Source organism: Mycteria americana, chromosome 1 (assembly GCF_035582795.1).
Source record: "Mycteria americana isolate JAX WOST 10 ecotype Jacksonville Zoo and Gardens chromosome 1, USCA_MyAme_1.0, whole genome shotgun sequence".
NCBI classification, from domain to species: Eukaryota; Metazoa; Chordata; class Aves; order Ciconiiformes; family Ciconiidae; genus Mycteria; species Mycteria americana.
Window position 1 is genome coordinate 184,553,135 of NC_134365.1, and position 18,172 is coordinate 184,571,306.

Genomic DNA, 18,172 nt, shown 5'->3' on the forward strand with positions numbered 1-18,172 from the left:
TTTAGGGCCAAGTAAAAGGGAGCTGGTCCAGCATAGTTCCTTTCGTCACAAATTAGTTTGTTCTCAGTTTGTAATTCTTTGAAATTTAGTTTCTATAAATCCTCTATGCTAGCCTCACTTAGTGCTGACATACTCTATTCTTGCCTTCAAAATGAACAAAAAACCCTATATTCACTGTTTCTGAAAACTTTGCTCATCTAAATTGAACTTACTAATTAGTATTTATTCTTTGTGTTTCACACCTTTTTAACTCAACACTAGAACAGCAGCAACTATTAAATGAAATATGCATATTTTTTTTAAATGTTCCAAAAATCAGTAACACTCTTCCATGCCTCATTAATTATTGTCTGCTTTAGATTAGTCAAGTTGTGAGCATTTAGCATGAAATACTAAGGTGTGAGAAATTACTTATCAAGCAAAGATCATTTGAGTACAGCTACCACTCCTTTAGGTGTTAGGACTGGAGCTGCAGGGTGTATCTGAAATAAGCCATAACAACACACAGCACTCCTTTAACATTTCAGGGACATTCTCCAATCCTACCATTGTCAGTCACAGAAATTGTTGAAAAAATCTGAAACTAATAAAAAGTGGCAATAAAAAGTATTTAAAGTATTTTACATTATACTATCCAGCAAGGAGCTATCCCATTTTTTATGAATGATATTATGTAATAGGCATGGACCTTCTAGCTATAGCAGTCTTTCATATTATGTCTACATTCTGCTTCTGGGTGGTAGGGCAGGCTTTTAAGAAAGAAAATTGGGTCTTGTTATGTTCTAACACCAATGCCAAGGTCTGGGAATGGATTTCAGAAGGCCAGTTTGGGGCTGTATAAATAACAGTAAGGAAAGATGGGTGCCTGATAAAACTCAGGGCTTGCAACTGTCAGGTATCTTAGGCTCTAGTAGGAATAGGGGGTCAGTGCAGGAAACGAGACCCTCATTTCATACTTGAGAGGAAACCAAGAATTAATGATTTTCTTGTTGGCATTTCTGATAGTAAAAAGCCAAGAGTTTGGAATCTGGAAGTTCAAAATGACAATTTTCAGAAGTGGTGGGGTTTTTTGATTGGAAAATTTAAAATAGGGAATGATAAAAGACAGATGGAGTCATCTCATCTCTAAGTTATTGTGATGGGTTGGTCTAGGGTGGCAGCCAAACTCCCACCTAGCCGCTCATTCAGTCCCCCCTTTAGTGGGGTGGATGGGGAGGGGTATAGGAAAAACAGGAGCAGGAAAGCTCATGGGGCAAGATAAGGACAGGGAAATCACTTACCACTTACTGTCATGGGCAAAACAGTCTCAACTTGGGGAAAATTAATTTATTGCCAATTTTCATATATATATATATGTATATATATACAACTGATATATATATATAACTACTGATTTGGGTATTGGGAAACAAAAACAAAAAAAGAATCAAAACCCTCAGGGAAAACACTCTTCCTGCTTTCTCAGTCTGGGCTTTACTCCAGACCCCTCTCCTACACCCCTTATTATCACCTCAGGTTACACTCAGTCCTGTCAGTGAGGCAACTAAGGGCACAAAGGGGTGACAGGTTCAGCTGTGCCCTGTGGTAGGTCCTTTGGAGCCATCTGGGACCCGCTGTGTCCAGCACGGGGCAACCCCTGGCCTCTCCTTACAGAAGCCACCCCTGAAGCCCCGCCACTACCAAAACTTTGCTACCTACACCCAATACTCTACTTTAGAGCTGAAGCTAGATGCAGCTGAAGTGGGAATTCAGAACCTCTACCTTGTCCCGAACTTAAAATCAGAGGTCCTCAAAATGTCTGCCAGTGGTGTTAATATTCAGCCTTTCAAAATAAGAGACTATATAAGTAAATCTCAACCATCTGAAACATAAGCCAGTATTTCCCAGTTTATATCAGAAAAAGTAGTTCACGCTTAGAAACTGTTTTGCTGTTTTCCTCATATCTTCAGCAAAGCACCAGGGATGCTTTATACTTTGGTATCGGCAAGGGAACCCTTTAGGAACATCTCCAGACTAACCTCTTAAGGGCTTCTGTTTATTTAGATGGAGCATATGAGGGTACACACTGATATCCTCACAAGGCCTATGGTATGTGACCATTGTCTAAATACACTCGGTAAGGTTGCATTAGGACATGCGTGATGATGCGGTCAGTGTAATTTGTGGAAGATGGACAGGACTTCCAGATGGAGGCTGGACTCCTGCAAGCATTCCAGCTTGTGGGAATGCTGTACAGCTACATGAAGAATCAGCACATCACACTGCTGTCAAAAACACATGCTCTTTTCTCCTGCTGTTTTGCTGAGAAAACACGTGCATGCAGCACCAACACGGTGGTGTAGCTTTTCCCTGACTTTCAGTTCCACGCATCAGGGACAAGGAACCACACTGGGGAGCCACTGATGAGGGCTGTGACTTTGTCCAAGCCAAAGCCATTTGGCATGGGGGCATGGCCTCAGAGTATCTCCTAGTACAGGCGAGTAATGACTTAAAATGTAAAAATAATTTGTATTGGTGGTAAAGTTGGTATACGTGGGCTTTAGAAAATCTTGGCGTAGACATAGCTTCAGGAATATGATGTAGCATGTGGAGCACAAGCCAGAGAGATCAGAAATATTCCACTGGGTTTTTGAGCATTTTTCCCTGTTAACTTGGTAAAAAATGTAATGAGGTTGTAACTGCAATTGTTCTTTCTTATGTTACGATTTTGTCATGCTACACATTGAGATGTATGACTGTAATACAAGCATATAATGCCACATAATGCAGTTCTCCTTATTGTATTTGCAACTTTATTTTTCAATCGGTGTACAAGTATTTACATAGAAACTAAATATGTCCTTAGTATCAAGACTTTTATTGAGAAACTATGCAATGAAATAAAGCTTTTCAAAGTCCTTTTTTAAATTTTAAATATTTATTAGTAGTTTTAAAAAAATCCGTGTATCTACTTTAGTGAGTCTCCTGCAATCATTTTTGTTCTCTATTAAAGGTAATATATAACAGTATGATGCAGGATTTAAAAATCTCCAACTGATCATATTTTGCTTCCCCAAGTGCACAGTAAGCAGGTCTCATACTACTGATTTTTTTGTTCACATCCTAGTGCACAATTTCCTTTTTCTGAATATAAAGTATGTAGCCTTTAATAAATTATAAGCATATCATTATAAGTTATTCTATGCTAGGACGCCGTTTTAACTATGGAAAGCTATTAAGCACAATTTTCTGTCAACTGAATTTCCTGAGCATTGCTGTTAATCAAAGTAATTTTAAAAGACTTGTATCTAGATGATAGTAGCTATTTGGCTCTAGGTTATGTGAATGATTTTGAAATGTTTTTGGTTAACAGCAATGTTCAGGAAATTAATATCTGAAAAAACTGAATTTTAATAGGTCTGAAGGACCCACAAGAGTTAGATATTGAACAAGAGAAAGAAAAAGATTTAAATGTCATGGAATCTGGACACTAAGACTTTAGTAGTGTACAATGCAATCTCTGCCTAACCTCTGCCTGGAAGCATTCAGTAGCAGTAAACTCAAAACTATTATGGGTAAGTGTCTTCTCACCCCAGCATTTAGAAAACTTAAGTGAGAATTCAAAGTTTTTGATTTTTTTTTTCATGTGGATAGTGATTGTTATGGTACAGGTGAACGGCGGGTTTTGATTCCTAAAAGTGACCGAATATTAGAAACTTTTCTCAACTACTTCCAATATATACAGCAAATCAATAAGTTCTGTCTTTATCTAGTGATTTTTAATGTCTGATTTCTTTTTGTCTTGTTACTGCCGGAAGGTACACCTTGCTACAGTAGGTGGACAAATAGTGCATCTCCAGAAATGTAAGCTTTCTTCTTAACAAGACTTCATGTAGAAGTGCCTTTCCATGAGTAGTTTTCTTTAAACCTTCTATAACTGTATTATATTCAATACTCTAGAAGTGTATTTGAACCAAAGTGTGTGTGTAAATATATTTATTTTATTCTGCAGTTTTTTTCAAATATAGTTTACTGCCAAAAACACAAACCAAATTTATGTACGTCCATGATGTAATGGTTCAAAGTAGCTTAGAAAAGGCTGTTAATATCTGTATGGTTTATGGATTTTCTGTGGGTACCCCTGTTCTAGAAATGTAGGATTAAAATGGTGACCCAATGTCATTAAGCCATCTCCTTGCTGTTACAAGCAGCCATATCAAATATTGTCTTCAGAAATAGATCAAATTCCTCCTTGTAACTGGTTATGGTTTTTTGCTCTCACTTCTATATATGTACATTCCAAAACTTCATTACTCTGATGGTTCAAAAGGTTTTAACTTCTAATAGAGATATATTATGGCTGTTTATTCTTGTGCTTACTTTGTCAGTCAATCTTGACTTGGGGCTTTTCTTGAAAGTAAATAACTATATCCTTTATAGCCTTTATCACACTAAACTAAGGAAGTCCAGCTCTTCTACTGTCCTGATCAAAGCTACATGCTAACCTGCAGCAGCTTGCAGCCTTGTAGTTTTAAATTCATATGCAAGGTGCATTGGCTTTTTTAAACCACCCACCTCAACACTTATAGGTTGAAAATGCACTTCTTCGGTTTTACCACTATACCATAGGATTCGAGAGAGGTGTGGTAACAATCCAAAGTCATGCCTGTGGAATGGATGGGGTACCAAATCACCAGTGCATGCAAGCTTTGAATCAGTGTGTGAAGCAGTACAGGGTGTTTAAGAGTTTGGGGTTAACACAAATTCATTCCTGCTTGATTAAAATAAAAAACGGCAGGGTAGACATTAGTATTTCTGAGGAATTAGTGAGACTTTTTACCTTGCTAGTACCTAACTAATTTTAAACTCTGACTTAAATGGAAATGAACTTTCACTCTAATAAGAAGAATGCCAGCAGCAGCATATATACTTCAAGTATTATAGCAGTTGGTTCTTTAGGTGCATATTTACCAAAGTGAAATCTAGGACTGTAAGTAAATATGTATGCTTTCTGAGCCAGGCCTAGCAAAGTTCAGTGTTTCTGAATGAGATTCACAACAGCCAGTGTACTGAGCAAGGAACTGCCTACCTGCACATCTGTTAATACCGGACATGCACTTAGGCATAGCAATGCTATATGGAGAAGTTCCTCCTTAAATGAAAGAACATACACAGTAAAGATGCTGCCTGATTTAGGAAGCAGCTGAAATAACAACTTCGAGATGATAAAACTGGATTTAGATAAAATATGTGTTTCCAAATCTTTTTTTTTTTTTTTTTTTTAATTGACACTAGCTGCTCTGTATTTTTTGTAGCATGGCTGAGACCAAAGTATTCTCAGTATTTAGGAAATGCTGCTAATCGCTAGCATAAAGTGTCATGTGTTAAGACCATGACACTTGGTGATTTTTCTGGTGAATTGTGGCATCTTCACTGCACAGGAGTTACAACAGATGAAACAAAGACAACTCACATAAACTGGCCAGTGATTAAGGCACTTTCCTACTGCTGTTTCCCGTTGCTGCAGGACCCCTCAGACTGAAGGGAAGGACTCTGGTCCTTGAAGTCGAATGCTCCACTCATTAGTCTATGCCTAGAAAGTCACAAATATCAATACAATTGCTGCCGTTTTAAGAGGAAAAAAAGACACAGCTGTACTCAGCTTTACTCAGTCCCTATCCCCGCACAACAATTCCAGACTGTAGGCAGCAAGTTATGGGACGCACCTCTCTGCAAGGCTAAATCAGTTACTGAGTTTCAAAGCGGGACAAGAGTTTAGATAGATCCCAACATCTAATTCTTAATAGCTAACTTGCAGCAGTTCCCTGCTTAGACTATTTGCTGTTCTAAATCGCACTCTACGACACCTTCCTCTGCCCCTCGCACACTATGAGAAACTGGGGAAAATATTGCTGGATTTTCCTTTGAGGCCTCAGTTCATAAGTGTTCACCACCTCTGTTATTCAGCCTAGTTCATCATACCTAACTGATCCTCATGCTTGAGTATTTTGGAGTGAAGACTTAGCTGAACTGCAAAGTAGTTAGAATTTGGGTGTTGATATGCTTGAGAAGTTTACTTTCAGTGCCTAATTTATGGTTGCCTTTTTAAAAAGTCCAACACCTATCCTTAGTCTCTGATTATATGACAGTATGGTTTTTTTTCTATTTAAAAAAAAATATTGATTTTTAAAACACCAAGTATTTTTCTCGCTGCCCATAGCCTGAATGTAAACAAAAAGGGCTATGATGCAGCTTGTATTTTGTATATTGATGCAGGTAGCATGCTTTTATCAGCCTGAAAATATGTGTTCAGAAGCAATAAATATAAACATTTAAATAGAACAGAATATTAAGAGTGTACATAAAAAAGATATTTTAATTATATATGATGGGTTTATTATATGTAATTATAAAGATGTTTTCATACCAAATCTCTGGCTTCCTGTAATTCAGAAAAACTGAAATGTGTGCTGCTGCATCTTCAGGGTCAAATTGTTTTCCATAGTATAAAATAGAAATTACGTTTTTCAACTAAGTGCAAAATTCAGCTATTATCAAATTTTAATTAAGAATTGTTTATCTGAGTTAGAGGATGATAGAAAGAAGGTATTTATTTTCCTCCACTTGCCAAAAGGTGATCGTACTTACAAAATTTGCTGAGATTGTCCAAGAAAGTGTGTAAAATCCTCATCCATCACCAAGAGCCCCTGGTCAGGGAATGACAGTGCAGTAAATATCTTCAGCAGCTGCCTTTTAATGTACAAGCTGTTTTCGGTAGGAATTTTCAGCACTCACATAAAACACACTGTCATGAGTGACTGCCTGTGCTCCAAAGTCATTACTATTGGGATGATGGAACATCTTTCAGCGAATAAGCAAAAAACTTTAAATGTCATGTCAAGTTTGTTGAAGCCATTTTCAAGCCTTGCTCAAGGCTACATGAATATTGAGTATGCCTGTTTTTAAAAAGTTTGAGATCTATGAGAGGGACCACTCATATGCTGGTTTGGAGACAGTCACTTGATTGGGGCGGGGGGGGGGGGCAGGGGGGACGGGACAAAAAAAGAAATCTGTCTATTAATACATGTCAATCCGCCAAAGCTCCTGGATATTAACTGAGCTGAACTTCTTGTGACAGTCAATGCCAGTGATGTTCAGCAAAAAGTAGCAAGTTATGCAAATTCTGAAGATTACTTACCTGCCTAAAAGATCACAAAGGAAAGAAAAATTATTAGAATGGAAAATTAAATGAAATAGATTTTTTAAAATACATTTTAAAATTTGAACAATTAAAAAAAATATGTAGAAAATGTAATTAACCAGATAAAACTTGAGAAGACACTGAAAAGTGCTGAGTACTCTGTCTTCTCTTTGACTCCAGTAAGAAAGGAGGATCCTGTCAGGCTCTATCTGTGATTTTGTAGGAAAGACAAATGCTAATCTAATGAAGTCATGTAAAGTCTGTATCACTTCCAGGGGACCAAGCCCACTGCTTTTGAAGTGATAATATTTTTTGTCTTGCCTCCTTGGCAATCGTTACTCCTTCTAGTACATCATCTGCATGTAAAATTTTGTTTGATCAAGAGGTCTTTTTATATTACAAAATATTGAAACTGAGTATTTTAATAGTGAAATGAGGGTTATTTGTTTTATCTTCTGCAGAGAACCAGAAAGGACAACTAGAGAAGTCGTGTTCGCACCACAGTATCAGTTTAAACTTGACAAGAAGCCCAGTCACCAAAGAGGTTACTTATGATGTGGAAACAAGTTCTTCTATGGCGTGGAACAAGGCTGTTGGGAGAAAGGAAGCCTGTCATGGAGAAGGCAACAAAGAAAAGAAAATAGATCGTATCAGGTCTCCTTCTAAGGGAGAAGCCATTCCAGAAGTAGAAGCTCTCCTGACAAGACTGCGAGCACTATAGAATAGTCACATAAAGGATTAAATCAAAGCTTAAAAACAATCTATAATAGCCTACATCTTTAAAGATACACTACTTTTCTATTATTGACATTACATAGTCTTGAGTTCCCAACTTTTCTATGGATGAATACTCTACTTCTAAACTGTTCGTTTGCAAGACTGTACAAAACCATACTATAGTTTTGCATAACTGCAAGATGATTTTTATTGTATGTTTTTACCTACTGAGCATACAGAAAATATCAGAAGAAACAGATACTAAATTATTCCAAGGCACAATCCTTTTAGTGGACAAACTGCAGACCACATGTTTTGAGAGCTTCTCAAAATAGGAATATCTTTTAAGTATCGTTAATAATGCCTGGGAATACGGGTCAGTAAATAACAGAAAAGGTATTCTTACATTTTCTACAGCAATTGCTATACTTAAGAGGTTTTAGCACCTAAAAAGTATTATTATAGCATCCTTTGCAATTATAGTAATAGGAAATATGTATCGTATAAATCAGCCATATTCCAGTTTGAGTTCATAAAGCTTGCTGAATTATATATGTATGTACAAAACGGAAATCCATGGACAGTAAACAAAAAATCTATGCAAATAATATACTTTGTGTATGATTAATATATCACTACTGTTAAGCTTAGTTATGATTATTATATCAAAATAATATATACAATTTCTGTGATTGCAAGGTTTTGCAATTGTGTCCATAGTGGGGGAAAATGTCTTCACAGTTATTTTCCAGTGTAATTTTTTATCTTTTCACATGTGAGTTAATATGTTTCTATAAAAGGAACATGTAATGGAAAAGGTTTTTACAATTGGTTTTTCACAAACTCATTTTCCAGTAGCCCGTAAAGTCTTATTTGCTGGCACAATAGGAATCTTGCACATAATTGCATCTCTTTTATCGCACTGTCATTGTACATTGTTACATGTTCGCTATCGTATTTATTAATTGCACATCATAAAGAATCGCTACCTATGTTACCAAGTAGGAAGCTACTATTAGTATCTTGGCTGCATTATTTAAAGCTTCCTTGTTATAAGAGTGTATTAGGTATCTAATATCCTTCTTCTAAATTACTCTTATTTTTCATTACAAAATGCTGAAAAATATGTCTTTCAATAAGAGTCGGTTACATGAAACCAGTGTTTCAATGCTCCAGTGCTTTTTATATCCTTGTTTAAGTTGCCTTCGTACTTCCTGCACTAAACATTAATAAAGTTAATTAGAACTTGGAAACTGGGCCTGTTTATACATACTGCGTGGAGGGTTTTTCAGCCGTCGTGGGAATCAATCTCATGTTTCTGAGGCTGTTGTAACTGTCATTATACACTCTAATTACATTTCCCACCTTAGCTGAAAAAATAAAAGGTATAAACAGAAGACAGGGAAAGATACAGAGAAAGCCTATCAGACAGTCATTTCTTCAGCTCTCCTTGCAAACAACGGGCAAAACTGTCATACAAGGCTGCCTTGGGTAACCTGAAGTTGCATAGAGTAACCATAAAATTGGGGCTTAATGCATCTTTAGCTAGAAATACAACTACTACTAGTTGTTCCACTAAGGTCTTCTGCACCTCTACTACCTTACTACCGCTGTTTACAGGGTGCAGTAAAAATTACTATCTGCAAAGTACAATATGTTTGACTAAATAAAACGGTGTTTCAAACACAAAGAAAATGCATGTTGAAGGAAAAAAAAAAATCAACTATTCACTGGATGTCTTCAGTTGCTGAAGACATGCTGAAATAAAAGGGCTAGGAGTAGAGAACTGGCTCTGAAATATTAGCAGGATGACCTACCAAGTGAAAGTGGAAGTACAAATTCATTTTCCTGAACACAGCAAACTTCTTCATTTGAATTAGTGGGTAATAGTCCACAGCAGAAAACTGACATTTCAGGACACTACTGTGTAGTTTATCAAGCAAAGAAAAGTTACAAAACTATCTATCTACTGAAATTTTCAATGAACAAAATGCTACTAGCAGCCTAGCATCTTCTGATTTTAAAATAAATATTTATATTTAAAATTATAGATGTTAAGCTACCTTTTCTTACAGTTTGAGAAGCTTTTAGAAATGTATTCCAGGGCTTTTAGTCCTTCTAGGATATTGTGTTTCTGAATTAATCCTTTCAAGCAGCCATCAAGTTAATTCACAGTTTCTTTTGTATAACTAGGAGAATAAAAAAAGCTATACAACTTCTTAGAATCCATGTAAATACAGTATGTAATTTTTTTCCCCTTCAGTATTTCTTTGTACCATCATAATTTGATGTATTCAGAGTTCAAGTACACAGTCCAGTTGAAGTACACAGTAAGTTTTCTTTCTACATTTCATCATTCTTTAACTTCCCTTAGAAGCAAACAAATACACAGGACATTTTTGATAGGAAAAAATGCTTGTATTGCCTGATGAGTTTGGGTAAAAATAACTTTGAAAGTATTATATCTGTTTTCTATTTCTATGCTTTTATGTTTTTATTAAAGTATAAAACTCAGCTTCTAAATTATATGAAGTAAATTGCTTTAATTACATTTTAAAATTAATTCATTTGTTCAATTTAAAATTTAAAGTTAATTCAATCTAAAAATACTTAGGGTAGACCTTTAATGGTGTGTGCTAGTTATTTTTAGTAAGGCATTTTTTAGTAAGTATCAAGTCTATTCCTTGAACTGAGGGATTGAGCTATATACCACTTGTGCTAGATACTGAAGAAGGTTTCACATACCGTGCAAAACCCTCTCTTTCTGTAATTCACACCTGAAAATTAAATCCTTATAAAAAGAGCTTCCTGATTTCTTCAAACATGACTGTTCAGATAAAAGCATTTGAAGTAATCTTGCGAGGTACATTCCACTGTTCCTTCTCTACCTCAGCAGCAGGCAGAAGGCACAAACACCCATGGCTTTTCTTACCAGTAAAACTGTAAAGGTCTAACACATCTTTGTGATTCTTCACATTCATTTTGGATGACTTTTCATTTCACTCAGTAAAAGAATTTTGATTACTACATCAATTTTTACGTTATATATACACCACATTATTCATGGCAGTGGTCTAAATTCATATGTATAGCCTAAAGTTTTGACCTTATCAAGATATGAATGTTTGCTATCAGTCTCTTCAAGCTGCATGCAACCAAGCTTGACACCTGGCTTATAGACCGTAGGTAATATACTAGTCAGTGTAAAACCAGAAGGAAAAATGATGGTAGCAACTTCATTACAAAACAGTACAACAGCACCAGGAGGCGGTGGCTGCCATGAGCTGTGATACTGCTCTGAATCGGGCATGTTGTTCGAGGAGCATGGACCAGCAACCTGAAGAAATGGTAGTTACTTTTGGTTCCCCGTTAATTATGGCAACGCTACTGCTTAGGAGACTGCAAAGACCACACGTTGAAAAAAAATCTCAGGTGCAGTTGTTATAAACAGCTTTCCTCCAACACACAATTTTCCTTGTTTTAACCTCATGTGACCAATCCCTAGCCTAGCCTATCCAAAGTCACACTTTCCAGAACTGAACGAGTTAATGCTGAGCAGCTTGAGGTACTACAGCCCCTTAGGCTTTTATAATAAAAGCTGAAAAAAAGACATTTACTACTAATGCTTTTTCCACATCCATTTCTAATGAACAGGACCAAATTATAATTTTTACAGTAATCTTTCCAAGCCTTACAATACTCGGTAACTATAAAACAAATGGGCAACAAGCAGAGGTCGATAAACCCTAAGCTATGGCACCTAAAAAATTATAATAAGCAACCAGGGTCAAGTGAAAGAGCTCAGAAAAAAGCAATTACATGACAATGTTGTTTTCTCCAGAACAAAATAAAGCGTTACTGTACCATTTTCTATTTTTTTAATGTGATGTGTGGGTTTTACACAACTGAACTGCAGTAGAAAAATAATTTCACTTAAAAGTTTGAGGTACTGTTTGTCTAGTTTATGAAATAAAAAGAATTCGATGAATTGCAGATTTTATCAGTTTTCAATCTAATTTTATGCCAACATTCCTATATGTAAGAAATTCTAAAATTACCATCTGCTATTAAATTAACTATGCCACTGATTAATCAGTTGGTTTTAAATTATTTTGCAACATGAAGCGAGCACATTTTCTTCCTTTCCAAATACACTTTCTACATTGCACTATTGTGTGTTTTACCTGAAGTATAGTATTCAGATCGGGGCTACACATCTCACTGTAAAACCATGCTGATAAAGCATTCTGGTCACTCTGACACCAGTGAAGAATAAACAAGAGGTGGTCCCCATACAGTTCTTCTCTCCTTCCCAGTTACAGAGATAGCCATTAAGTTTCATATGTTAGCTGAGTACATTTTAAAACCCTCTGTACTTTTATTTCAGTAATGCAGCTTTTTCTTTTTGTGATCCATGCAATGGCATACACTGAAGAATTATTAAGGGAAATATTTTCCAGCAACATACCAAAAATACACTGAGCAGCTGACCTGCATGCAACACCAGTCCTATATACTGCAGGAGGCATAACACTTGAATGTAATGCAAACAGAGGCAGATAAGGTATTTCACTCCATCAAAAGAAAATAGTTCCTTTCATCTAAATAAGCTTATTCCACTGCTGGTACCAGAACTGTATGTATTTTGAGAGGATAACATACCCCTATTTTTAAATCTGTGTTATGTTAGCCAGAAAAATAAACTACAGAGACAGAAGTGCAGAGACTGGGAAGCAGAGTTGATTAATGTGCTGCCTGATTTCACTTCTGGGACCTGAAATTGCATCTGGTGCAGAATGAAGCAACTGGGGAAAAAAAAAAAACCAGTCTCATTTGGCATCTTTAAAGGTCATGAAGGAAATGATGGTGGGTGATCCAGAGTTGGTATGGCCACAGGTGTCTTGTCTATTTGAAGACGTATATGAGAACATCCTTAGAATAGCAATGCTGTTGAGCTGTTAGTTCTCAAATCCCTCAAATGAATAAAGGGAAGCAAAAGTCTGACAGAGATAAATATGAGCCCCCATAAAACCTAAGAGTATTTTTCGTCTTAAATCCAAGCAGCAGTCCTGCTCCCGTTCACTTTGATAGCTAAAGGAAGAGTATGAGGAGAGAGAGGAGTCCACATAATGGTCATAGCTCTGCTGCCATGCTGGACAATACTGCTCTTGGTAGCTACAGTGGCTGACACAGAGAAGGCAGAGCAGACGGCAGTCTGCCCTCCTAGTGCTTCAGACTGTGGAGAAAGCCACAAGGGCCATGGCCAGGAAATGTGGGCTCAAATCACGGGATCACAATAAAAAACCTAGTTCTACAGCCACACATTAAGTATCATAGAAAAGACTGTCTTCTAAAACGTTCAGGTATCAAAATGGCAGCAGAATGTGTGCATACTCCTGATGTCTCCTAAAGACAGCTATTACATCAGCTCTCCAAGTCTGATGACTCCATGCAAGCTACACATTCAGAGGGAGCTTTAATTCTCAATTGTTTAGGCTTCTTTTGTTATATATAGTTCAACCTCTAATTGAAATTTTCAGTCCCAAGCAAGCCATATAAACTTTGCAGTCTATAACTGTTAGCAAAATAAATGACTTTTCTAAAAGCTCTGCTTAATTTGTTGCATTTTAATGTGAAGGTTGTTGCACGTAGTTGAAAACATGCAGTGCAACAAGATTCTTTCCATTAAGTAAGACAGAAATGGCAATTATGCAGTCTGTTGATCGGATTCTTTACTAATGAAGGGTACTTTCTGCTAATGGATAGGAAAGCAAAGCGGTCCAGTCAAACAAGTCACCTTGATAGTATAATGCAAGACCCATCAATTTTGCATACAACTTCTTCAGTAATGAATCTTGGAGCACAACCCATCAACATTGCTCCTGAAAGACAACCACTGAGGTGGAGGAACCACAAAAAGTGGTTTGAAATGAAAAAAAGGGATAAGAGCTTTCCACTCCTTTAGAAGTGGAATTCATTATGATGGATTTATCTCCAAGGTGCCTGGGCACTGCATTACAAATGCTTAGGCAGAAAAAAATATGATCCCGCCGCATAGTTGGTGGCACCTCGCCATTTCATGCTGCAGCATCATGGTAAGATAGCTAGAGTCCTATTGTCATATCTATCCTTGAATCCCCTGAAATTGTGGAGAATCAGAGGGAAGATTAACTAAAGTAGAAACAGAATTTTTTTTCACCTGAGGTGTAACAGGTTCCAACTTGCAAACCTATGCTACAGATTAACTGCTGAAGCCGCAGGATGAGAAGGGAGAAGAGCCAGCTCTCTCCCTGTCCCCTCTGCAGGGAACATGGGGCACTCTGGTCCATGAGGAACAGAATGAGCTCTCATTAACTTCAGCTCCAGAATACAATTTTCTATTCCTTGATTACCAAATCCCCAAAGAGGGATGAGAAGTTTTTATTTTTCTCAGAAGGACTGCATACAGTAAATGTTTCCACAAACTAATAAACAGTTTTAATTCAATAGCACCTAGGTAGAGCATCAAAATCAGCAGGCAAGAACAAATTAAGCCCTTCCTGAGAAAGGCTGTGTGGGCTCATTGTTTCCCTTTCCTTCTCCGATATCTGTAATATTAAATACACAAATCTATATTAAAACAAAATTAGAATTGCTTTTAATTAGATAAAACCAAGAAGATTCAGCGTTCATTCTGCACCTTTTACTAGGATGCTTTGATTAGCACAGTTTCAGCACCTTGTCTCAAAGAATTAGCCTGTCCCATTTTTCAACTCAGAACAGAAGTCCAATATGTGAACACAGATGGCCAAAATAAGGACCTAATCCTATGAGGTCCCCTGCATGTCCTCGCAAGTACTCATCATCCTCAGACTGCACAAAATCATTCCAAGCAGAGGGTTACTAGAGCCTTTCAGGATCATGCCCTAATGAATAAAATATACAAAGGTGACTTAAGTAAAATCCTCTCCAATGTGCTGACAAAGGTAAAATAAAATATTCCTCTTAGGACATTTTCCTGGCAGAACAACCTGACCCCTGTGTGACTGGCCTTGAGAAAGGAATGGATAATGCTTTAACTAACCAATTCATCCAACTGAACTTTTGGGCAATTTTTTGCCAAATGATTGGCGTGTTGCACAGGTCACCAGTACAAAATAAACATTGTCCATAAATACAGCAGATATATCTCATGTCACTGTAAAGTTTTAGATGAGTGTATAATACCTTTTTAACTTCAAGCACCTTGCATGCAAACTGCACTGTTAATTGTTATGTTTTTATTTCTAAATGATGTCCATTTTCCAGCCATGGATTTGTTTTTTACAAATGTCCTCTATGCTGCACATCAAGCATTACCCCAGAAATCAGCTTTGTCCTTGCTCGCTGATGAAATTTTACTATTACATAGTAATTGCAGTACCTTGAACTTTTATCCCCCTGCAGATTTAATGTTCCTCCAAAGGCAATGGTTCTTCTAAAAGTGATATTATTTTATCCATACAGTGTAGCTCACTAAACTTGCCTTTTGCCCCCTTGTTCGTAGACTTTGAAAGGAGACTATAGCAATCTGATCCAGCACCCTCTGAGAAGAAATCAAAGGCTCCTGTTGACTTCAGTGACTGCTGGAGACAGCTCCTAAATGGGATGACTCAAAGTGCGGCTCTAGCCTGGAGGCAGCTATACAGCTGGTATTGTGGGGCTTTATTGTCTCATTGCTTCCAGCTCCAATCTGTGCAGTTTGTAAGTATAATTATTATTTTCTAGTCGCCAGCCCAATAAATATGATGCTGAATAGGCGAATTGAGTTCCTGCCTGAAATTTTAACTAGCAAAAATGATCCTGCAATCAGATTTCACGTAACAGTTATGTGTTGCCATCACACTGGTTTCTCAAGGAAAGAAAAGAAAGGATGTCAAGCAAGAGTCAGGATGGGTCTTGCGTGTCATTTTCCTTAAATGAGCCACAGCCATTAAGTCCACTCAACAGAAGACACATGGTCTACAAGGCAGCATTCCAGTTAGTGGCTGAACCAATTGAGGGACAAAGCAATGGGCAAGTAGTTTTGAAGGCCATGTCCCAGAACATGTGGTTTTCCATGTTGCCTGTTATGTCACCCCACAAACTGTGCATGGGCATGTTGGCATGGGTCAAACTTGTGCTGGGGACAGTTTAACAATTATATAGTATGGGTGATCATGGGCTAGTGCCTCAGCCCATGCCATGACCCCTCATAGAGCACTATTACGGTCAGATACTTTGTTAAATTTTAGATCCACACTCTGACACTGTTCTAGCATTCTTATAAAAACAAAGTATGTTAACACATAGCTTCTGTCCATCCAAAGCTCAGACGTACATTACTGACTAGGAGTAAGAAATCTCCGAGTGAAATTTTCTCTGTATCACTGAGATTAGTCATGCTGGACAGAACTAACTCCTACCTTTAGCATATGTCAAATTATTAGTGCACCACGCAGTACATAACCTTACCAAGAAACCTGTCAAGTTTGTTTGCAAGCAATAGTCACCACCAGTAGTTTGTGCATACGGTCACCACTAACAAGTGGAAGAAAGTTAATCACAGTAAAGTTAAATTAACATGAAATGCCTGACTTGTCTCATTCACATTTGTTTGACAGTTGCATATGCTCCAGCTTTCACATGAAAGCTTAATTACAACATTTCAGGTGGCAAACCAGTTAATTGTGTAAAGATGAGGCCCAGAAGTCTGTGATATGACACCTCTCTATGATTCCCTGGGAGATGTCATGCACAAAGAAGATACTTATTGTTAGCAACATCAGACTGAGGGCTGCAGGAGGGCACTGCCACTGAAATCTAGGGTCCCTGCACACAATCCAGCTATAACGGAGAGCAAAATGCATTTTATACAAATGCTCTTGCTAATAACAAAACTGAAAGGAAGCTCTTTTTTTCCCTGCAATAATACACAATCTCTTGTGCAGGCTTCATCTCACCTAACTTCAGATGTTGCTGATGTAAAAATCCCCAACAGAGATTATCATTCATCCCGGCTTTTCTTTATCACTCATCCTGACTTTCCTCCTGTATAAAATAGGCCGATTTGAACTCTTTCAACTGCGAACGTCAGGAAGAGAGAAACCAGTCTGCAGCCATGCCTATTCCCTCTTTTGACTAGAAAGAGAGCCTGAGGGGACCCGCTCAGATGTGGGCAGATGAATCTGAATATTTGCAAATGATTAGAGAAACCAGTGTGATACCTAAATCTAGAATAAAGGGAAGATGGAGCCCTGCTCAGCATTGTGTCACGAACTTCACGTGCTTTGTTCTTTCTTGCCAGACTTGAAACGGCAGCTGTCTCTCCTGCTCTCAAAAGGACGAGGTGAACTGAGTCCTCTTGCCAGAAAATTCTCTCCTTGAATGTTATTAGCAGAACTTTTTTCCTTCCAGAACCTAAAAAAAAAAATACCTGGACAATTCTCTTCCCCAGGGCCCTTCTATCTGCTTTGCAGTTGACGATATGCTGGATATACAACCCGAAGGATGAAACCCTAACCATGATCCAATAGGGAGCACATTTTAATCCGGACCTTAGCGCTATGGTGTTGTCTGTTGTCTCGTGGATTTTCTGTTCAGTGTAGCCCTTGAAATTAAATGCCTACCTTCGACCTGTCCTCCAACATTCACTCGTTAAGCCTATGGCAAAACAACAATTCACTTAAAACCAATCCATCAACAAAGCAGCAGGCACTGCAGGTTGACGAAAACAGCAGCATAAACTTTGAAGCAATTACATGGCAAGGAGGTGTCTTCTTTTGCTCTTCCTCCTGTATGTGTCTGTGCCTTGAATCCGCCTTTGTCAGGTACAGAAGCTATTCATGGCCTGAATTATATTTGTGTGCTGGTTTTGGCTGGTATAGAGTTAATTTTCTTTATACTAGCTAGTATGTTTTGGATAGTTAATTTTCTTTATAGTAGCTATGTTTTGGATTTGTGCTGGAAACAGTGTTGATAATACAGAGATGTTTTAGGTGTTGCTAAGTAGAGCTTATACTAAATCATGGACTTTTCAGCTTCCCATACTCTGCCAGGTGCACAAGAAGTTGGGAGAGGACACAGCTGGGACAGCTGACCCCAACTGACCAAAGGGCTATTCCATACCATATAACGTCATGCTCAGTATATAAAGCTGGGGAAGAAGAAGGAAGGGGGGGACACTTGGAGTGATGGCGTTTGTCTTCCCAAGTAACCGTTACGCGTGATGGAGCCCTGCTTTCCTGGAGATGGCTGAACACCTGCCTGACCATGGGA

General features: G+C 37.8%; 1 protein-coding gene across 3 annotated transcripts in view; it reads left to right on the forward strand.

The window, feature by feature from the left end:
- Positions 1-10,416, forward strand: part of DIAPH3 (diaphanous related formin 3) — a 249,115-nt gene extending 238,699 nt beyond the window's left edge. For 2 of the 3 annotated variants that reach the window (XM_075488656.1, XM_075488650.1), the window contains one exon: positions 7,642-10,416. In XM_075488656.1, the coding sequence (XP_075344771.1) occupies positions 7,642-7,901 (260 nt within the window). In that variant the 3' untranslated portion in view covers positions 7,902-10,416. Of the gene's footprint in view, positions 1-3,797; positions 3,844-7,641 lie in introns of all 3 variants that reach the window. The other variant, XM_075488665.1, reaches the window with a different exon arrangement.
- Positions 10,417-18,172: the final 7,756 nt, after the last annotated feature.